General features: G+C 40.5%; 1 protein-coding gene across 2 annotated transcripts in view; it reads right to left on the reverse strand.

The window, feature by feature from the left end:
* Positions 1–6,976, reverse strand: part of st8sia3 (ST8 alpha-N-acetyl-neuraminide alpha-2,8-sialyltransferase 3) — a 9,872-nt gene extending 2,896 nt beyond the window's left edge. Inside the window, exons 1-4 of one of the 2 annotated variants that reach the window (XM_008424566.2) lie at positions 6,114–6,976; positions 4,167–4,196; positions 1,896–2,015; positions 511–1,068 (exon numbers count right to left, since the gene is read on the reverse strand). In XM_008424566.2, coding sequence (XP_008422788.1) covers positions 511–1,068; positions 1,896–2,015; positions 4,167–4,196; positions 6,114–6,370 — 965 coding nt within the window. In that variant the 5' untranslated portion in view covers positions 6,371–6,976. The remainder of the gene's footprint in view (positions 1–510; positions 1,069–1,895; positions 2,016–4,166; positions 4,197–6,113) is intronic. The other variant, XM_008424567.2, reaches the window with a different exon arrangement.
* Positions 6,977–7,564: the final 588 nt, after the last annotated feature.

The following is a 7,564-nucleotide window of genomic DNA, read 5'->3' on the forward strand; positions in this document are numbered from 1 at the left end:
ATGGTGTTTAGAAGATGCTAATGCTAAGGCGCTATACCATCACGGTGTATCAACAGCCAATAAACTTCAACAGACATCAAACTTTAATCACCTGAAACTTTACAAAACATCCATGTAAATTACAGCTTTAGAGTTTATTCGTAAAAATTTATTTAGTGGAAGGTAAGAGTGTTAAATGTTTTCTCAGTTAGCTAAACCCTGAATAAAATTTAGCTCCACTACTAGCAGATTAGCATAAATGTGCTCCCGGCTCTAAAGCACCAGAACAGGACATGTAAGGAAAACATCGGTATTTAATTAATTTTGTTTATCATTGTACTTGTAATTTTTGCCTGAATATTAAAGTTTGTTGAACATCTACAGCTTTGACAGAAGATCAGAATTTCGCTAATAAAAGTAGATGCTAAGTGCGCTAAGCGTTTCCAAAGTTAGCTAAAATGAGCTGAGATTCAGTGAAGTTGCTCGCCACTGCACTTAAAAACCGAGTTGCTCTGACACGGTGTTGCTCACTTGTTGATGTACTGCATGATGTTTCCGGGCCAGGCCAGCTGGACCCTCAGCTGGCCCCGATGCTCCACGAAGAAGTCCACCAGCGTCCTGGTCACCGTGGCTGACGTGTGGAAGAAAAACGCCGGGATCCACAGGATGGCTGTGTCCAGCTTCTTCAGGCTCAGGAAGAAGTTGTTCCTGTCCTGCACAGTCAGCAGGTTGTTGTAGTATTTCTCCAGGATGCTGGGGTTAAAGGTCGTCATGTTGGTCCGCCGCCCGACGTCCTTCTTAAAAATCTCCGTTGGCGCGAAGTTGCATCGGAGGACAAAGTCGTACTTCTCTATCTGGGCCCCGCAGCGCGACCCGGTGAGGATGCCGCTGTTCCCGATGACGGCGCAGACGTTGTAGCGCTTGTTGAGGACGGGCGACACTTCCGGCAGGAGCGAGCGGAAGTTCTCACCGATGGAGTAGACGTACTTGTGGCTGGAATAGTCAAAGTGCATCAGCTGGCCGACTTTGACGGAGTCCCGGGTCAGCGTGAAGTTTCGCGGGATGTCGATGTGCTGAGAAATCTCCGTCCTGAAAAACGAGAGTTTAATGGAAGCTGTTGGAAAAGCCAAATTATTTTATATAAAGCAAATCACAATAAGAGATTGTTTTAAATATGTATTTGTTAAAACTTGGGACAGAACAATATGAGTCAAATAATCTGTGAAAAGTGACCAATGACCAAAAACAACCAATCAGAGACAGGAGCAGGCGGGTCTTAGCGCTGCTAATCAACCCTGTAAACGCGCTGTTAAATATGGTAATGATGGAAAAACAACTTAAAGTTACAGGAAAATTGTTTATTTTCCATAATCAGTGGATATGCTGACTAGCTTTAGCATTCACAACATGGCATGACAGGGCATGATTGACAGCGCTAAGACCCGCCTCCTGTCTCTGATTGGTAGTTTCTAGTTAGCACTAAGATGTCTCTCCTGCTTCAAACATGGATTACAAAATAATTTTTACTCTTCCAGTCAGATTACCTGCTTATCTTAAAGAGCCTAAGCCAAACGCAGCCCGGAGGCGGGCCTTAGCGCTGTCAATCAACCTCATAAATGTGCTGTTAAATGTGCTAGCAACTTAGCATTACAGAAGAACTGTTTATCCGCTGGCCATGCTAACTAGCATTAGCATTCACAACATGCTACGCTGATGAAGCCTGATTGACAGCGCTAAGCCCCGCCTCCTGGCTCTGATTGGTTGTTTTTAGTTAGCACTCAAATATATCAAATTTCCACACCGCAGCTTTAGATAAAACACGTTTAATAAAACATTTCCACATCCTTTCCTGAAACTTCCCACGTTTTTTTCCCGCCCACATCCGGACACCGTTTTCCGACGTGGGGTTTTCGTACCTCAGCTGAGTGAACGCTGTGCTGTTGTGCCTCCACCTGGAGGCGTTCTGCAGACCCTCGGTCAGCGCGTTGGACAGAGGGAGGAAGTCTGGGTCCAGGTGCTTCATGGCCAGCTGGGAGCTGCACAGAGCAAACCAGTTCAAACTGGGAGCCTCAGCTGGTTCCTTTCAACACGTTTCCAGAAGCAGTTTAGCTCGTCTGCATGCAGACGCAGCGGGAAAAAATCAACTTTTTAAATGTTTTATGAAGGTATTTTAAATTTAATAATCAGACAGGTTGATCTTAATTTAAAGAAAAAATAGTAAAAACTTCAAAAAACAACAATATTTTATTTATTTTTCAAAAAATAATTGAAGACAATAAACAACTGTTTGATTTAATAAACAGTCAAATGCAGGAGGATTAATTTCAAACATGGATAATAAAATATTAATCTTTACACTGTAAAAACACAAAATCTGAATTATCTGTATCTAGTTTTTAAGCAGATATCTTTGGCACATTTGAAACTTTTTACTCTTCTAAAAAGTTACTTTTAATTTAGTTTTGTCTTATTTGCACTAGAAACTACACAGAAGTGGTTGGTAAGATTTTGTGTTTTTGCAGTGTAACTCAGTAAAACCTGTCTGATTACCTGCTTATATCTCTTAAAGGGCCAGAAGCACATTCTGGATTAAAACGTCATAATAAGATGAATTTTGACAGAATTAGACATAAAAATGTTTATTAATTTGTTGGTTATCGGAATATTGGAGCTAAATTGCTTCTAAAAACTCGTCGTTTAAATCATTTACGCTGTGGGCTCAGTGTAAATGCAGACTCTCAGTCTCTTTTCTGAAATATTATTACTCACTCAAAGCGCAAATAACTTCAAAGTTTTGCTTAGAAGTTAGTAAAAAAGCCAGAAAGTTGCAGCAACGTTGCTTATCTTAACAAGTTAACAGAGAATCCAAATGTTGTTTTTCAGCTTTTATTTAATTTGATCATTTTTTTAAAGCTTTAAATGTTTTTTAATATATTGAAATGTTTTAAATTCACTTGTTAAGATGAACCGTTTTTGTAGTAAAAGAAGATAAAACTTAAATTCTCATTTATTCACATCCCTACATGAGTATTTATTTTTATAGATTTCTAATTAAGCTGATTTTTCATCAACAAAATGTTTAAAATATAAGAAAATAGTTTTGATATTATGCTAAGATTTGACACATTTAACTGATTATAAATAATAAAAAAATAGCTTCGAACAGCTACGCTAGCTAGCTTTGCCTTTTTTGCCGCCTTTTTCACCTGAATAAGTTTTTGTTTGAAAAATAAATTCTAGTTATGTAAAACAAAACTTCTGCAAAAATCTGAATTATTGAGGATTTTTTGATTATATTTTCCCGGTAAATAGAAAATGTAACAACAAACTATAATGCTAACATGTAAAAAACTATGTTTGTGTTTTCCCGCCTTTTTCTTAGCGCAGTCAGTTAGCATAAGCATGTTAGCATCTACATCTGCACTGGAAAAGGTTAAAAAATAGTTCAAAACTTCTGCAAAAATCTGAATTATTGAGTATTTTTTTATTATATTTTCACAGTAAATAGAAAATGTAACAACAAACTATAATGCTAACATGTAAAAAACTATGTGTGTTTTCCCACCTTTTTCTTAGCGCAGTCAGTTAGCATAAACATGTTAGCATCTACATCTGCACTGGAAAAGGTTAAAAAAACAGTTCAAAACTGCTAAAGCAAATTTAGAAATGTAAATTTCTTTGTTTAATAACTCCAAAAACCAAATATGGATCCTTTAATATGATATAAAAAATAATCACGTGTCAAATTAGAGAAACAGGAAGTAAAAAGTGTCGTCAGTAACATTCATATTGGCATACAGATTATTTCAGGCAGAAAGAGGCAGTGCTGAATCAGAAACAGCATGAGATGTTAAAAAATACCAAATTATAGCTCAAAATCAAGAAAATTGTTCTTGTATTTAATGTCAAAGGTTTATGAAAGTGTATTTATTCAATTTTCTGGGTATATTTGTATATTTGTCATGTCTTTCCATTGATGCTGTTCCAAAATCAACACCACATGATTAAAAGTTGCCAAGGCAAAGTCAGCGTCTTTGGCTCAACTTTGCTTTGTCTCGTCTGTGAAACAAAGTTGCTGCGGTCGGCTGCAGATTTATTTATTTTGTTTTGCTTTTCAGCCAAACGGCCAAACGGAGCCGAAGCAAAAGGAGGAAGTTAGAGGGTAGAAAACACGGCTCTGTATTCACCTCAGGTCAGGCTTACGAGGAGGCCTCTCGCTGCAGCGGGGAGGGATGCGAGAAAACAACAACAATACAGAAACATCTGACTTCTCGGCTTCAAACTGACACCAGTGGCTCTGAAACCACATTAGACCTCAGCAGGCAGGAGCTGATATGAATATAACATAAAATGACTGGTTGGTTTAAATGGTCTGGAGATAATGAATCTAAAGAAATGAAGATGTTTGCACATTGCTGTAATTTAAATATAGAGATGCTAATCTGAGTGACAGAAAAGAGATTCACAGGTCAAAGGTCAAAAACAACTAGTGATGACAAAGTTCATTAGATACGAACATAAAAGAGAATTTAATCCCAGGATGTTTTACCTCATGACTGATTTTATAAATCTATCAAGATCAATGCAGACATATTTAGCATAAGCTAATGCTAAAGTGCAATGCAAATATATTTAGCATAAGCTAATGCTAAAGCACAATGTCAACATATTTAAGGAAAGTGAATGCTGACTGGCATTCAAAGTGGTAAACATGAAACTAATGCTAAAGACAAATTAGCATTAGTTTTCAAAGTTAGCAGAAATGTCAAAGTGATAATCGAAAAATTAGCTATTTTAGCATATTAGCGGATGATGTGCTATGTCTCATTCTAATAATGTAAACATAAAGTTCTTCAGTAGCAACATTTGCCTCTTGACATGCTAACTCTAGCATGAAGTGTAGTGCATCCAAACAGAACGTCTGCTATGCTAATGACCCACCTGTCTCGCACCCTGACCCTAGGATAGTCGGTTTCAGACGAACCGACTCGGACTGTTAGCTTGGTTGGTTGAGTTAACATTGTGAAATACAGCACTGTGCAAACGCTCATATTCTCCCCAGAGGTATCAGTAAAAGCTGTTAGCAGCTGCAGAGGAAAGTCAAAAACACCAAAACACTGATGCACAGGTCTGAGCAGAAGTTTTAAAGCATCCCTCACTTCTTTCTGTTTTCTTTTCATTTTCTTTTCAAGATTTTAGATATGCTCTATGAAAAATAGACGAGGCTCCACTGCACTGCTGCCATATCTCAGTTTCAGGCCCACGAAACTGTCACTAACAGATAAACATCTAAAAAACATAACCTGGTATCCAGCAGCAGCTAAAGCGCTACACCAATGCGATATGTAGCAGAAGCTAATGCTAAAGCCCTGTACCAACATGGTATGTAGTTCTGATGCAGTAACGCTGTCGGCTCCCTTTGCTCAACAACTTTAAATTTGGTAGTGTTCATTACTACTTCTGTAAACAGTAATTATTAGCTTTAAACAGAATACTTTGTTTGCTAAATAAACATTTAGCTAGCAAGTTCAGTAGAGAGCAACATATTTAGCTTAAAGCAAAACTATTCAGGTTGCAAACTACATATTTAGTTGGTAGGCTAATATTTAGCTCCAACTATTTGTTTGAAGCTAATTATTAAGCTTGCTAACTAAATATCATATTTAAAGCTTCTTATTTAACTTGCTAAATGTTTAGCTAACTAGCTGACTGTTTTGTTTTAAGTTAGATATTTAGCTTTCTCACTAACTTGTTAGCTAAATATTTAGATTGAAGCTACATATTTAGCTTGCAAATAGTTAGCTAACTTACTGTTTTTGTTTTTAACTAAATATAGCTTTAGTGCTAAATATTGAACTTGTTATGGAAATACTTAGATATAAGCTAGCATAGTTTGCTGACTAAATGTTCTTCAAAGCTAAATATTTAGCTTTCTCAGTAAATATTAAACTTGTTCAAATCCTCCTGGCTATCAGGTGGGAAAATATCTTTATTTGAGGCTTTGGAAGGTAAACTAGGGATGATTTAAGACTTCTGCACAGACTGAGGATCTGTGAAATGCTGAGTCAGGTTTGGTTTTTCAGAGCAGCCAATGGAAACAGAGCAGGCCTCATCAGAACCTCCTCTGGACTCACCGGAACCCCGTGTGGAACATGTACATCCTGGGGCCTCCGTTGGGTCCGAACCGCGGGGATCCGGGCAGGAAGTCCTTCTTGATGGACACGTAGCTGATGAGCGACAGGATGAGCAGCGCCACGCTGAAGATGATGAGCCCCAGCGCGCTGGCGATGCGCACCATCCTGCCGCGCCGCGGGCAGCCGCCGTCCCGGACCAGCGCCTCAGCGAGCGGCCGGAGCCCGGCGCGCAGCGCGGACAACCAGGCGCGTCGCATCGGCGCGCCGCATCGGCGCAGCGCGTCTGCGGCGGAGCTAAAGGCGTTTGTCAGGGGTCCATGTGGGGGTGGAGGGAGGAAGGCTCGGGGTGCGGTGTTACCTCACAGAGGCCGCGCTGGAGACTCCGCAGCTTCACCGACTAGCTGGATGCGTGCCGCGTTCACGGCCCGCTCATCCCGCAAGGTGGAAATCCGAGGAGAAGCCGGAGGGTTTCCCCGCATCCATGGCGGCTCAGATCGGGTTCATAATCCTCCTCCAAGGCGCCGAGATCAGGGAGGCAGCGAGAAGATGGATGCTGCTCTTCATCTGCATCCTGCGCGTCGGGCTCCTTCCTCCTCCTCCTCCTCTTCCTCCTGCTGCTGCTGCTGCTGGTTCAGGCTGATTAATTAAACTGGTGTCGCTTTAAGGAGAAAGCAGCTCCTGCAAGGCTGTAATCAGATAAACAAGCAGCAGCAGCATCCGAGGCGGGCGGAGCTCCGGGAGAGAGAGGACAGCATCCCGCCGAGCAGTCAGCCTCCAGAGACCGGAAACAACTCAGATCCACCTGAACGCAGCGCCAAAAACACCGCAAAACAGGCAGCAGCGCCAAAAACACCGCAAAACAGGCAGCAGCGCCAAAAATACCGCAAAACAGGCAGCAGCGCCAAAAATACCGCAAAACAGGCAGCAGCGCCAAAAATCCCACAAAACTGGCAGCAGCGCCAAAAATACAGCAAAAACCGGAAGCAGCGCCGAAAATACCGCAAAACTGGCAGCAGCGCCGAAAGAGATTCATTAAAACAGTTTAAAATATCGTTAAGTGTATTTATTTACATTTATATATGGGAATTTTCCACATTTTTTCACCTGCTTGTTATTAGTTTAGCATTTTTAGAGCAGTTGGACCTGGAGGGACATTGAATAGCAAACGTGACGTCACGTGACCCCAGAATGTTTCCCCACATCATCACCTCTCCACCACCGTGCTCTGCAGCTTTTCTCAGGGGTTTGTGCTGATCTGCTGCATCAGCTGCTAAAATCTCAAAAGCTGGCTAAATATTCAGTTAGCAAGTTAAATATTTAGCTATAATGCTGAATATTTAGCTTCCTATTTGCATAGGAAGCTAAATATTTAGCTACAAGATGAATATTTAGCTTGCTAACTAAATATTTAGTCAGCAGAAAAATTATTTAGCATCAATCTAAACATTTAA

This window comes from Poecilia reticulata, linkage group LG12 (genome assembly GCF_000633615.1).
Source record: "Poecilia reticulata strain Guanapo linkage group LG12, Guppy_female_1.0+MT, whole genome shotgun sequence".
Taxonomy (NCBI): Eukaryota; Metazoa; Chordata; class Actinopteri; order Cyprinodontiformes; family Poeciliidae; genus Poecilia; species Poecilia reticulata.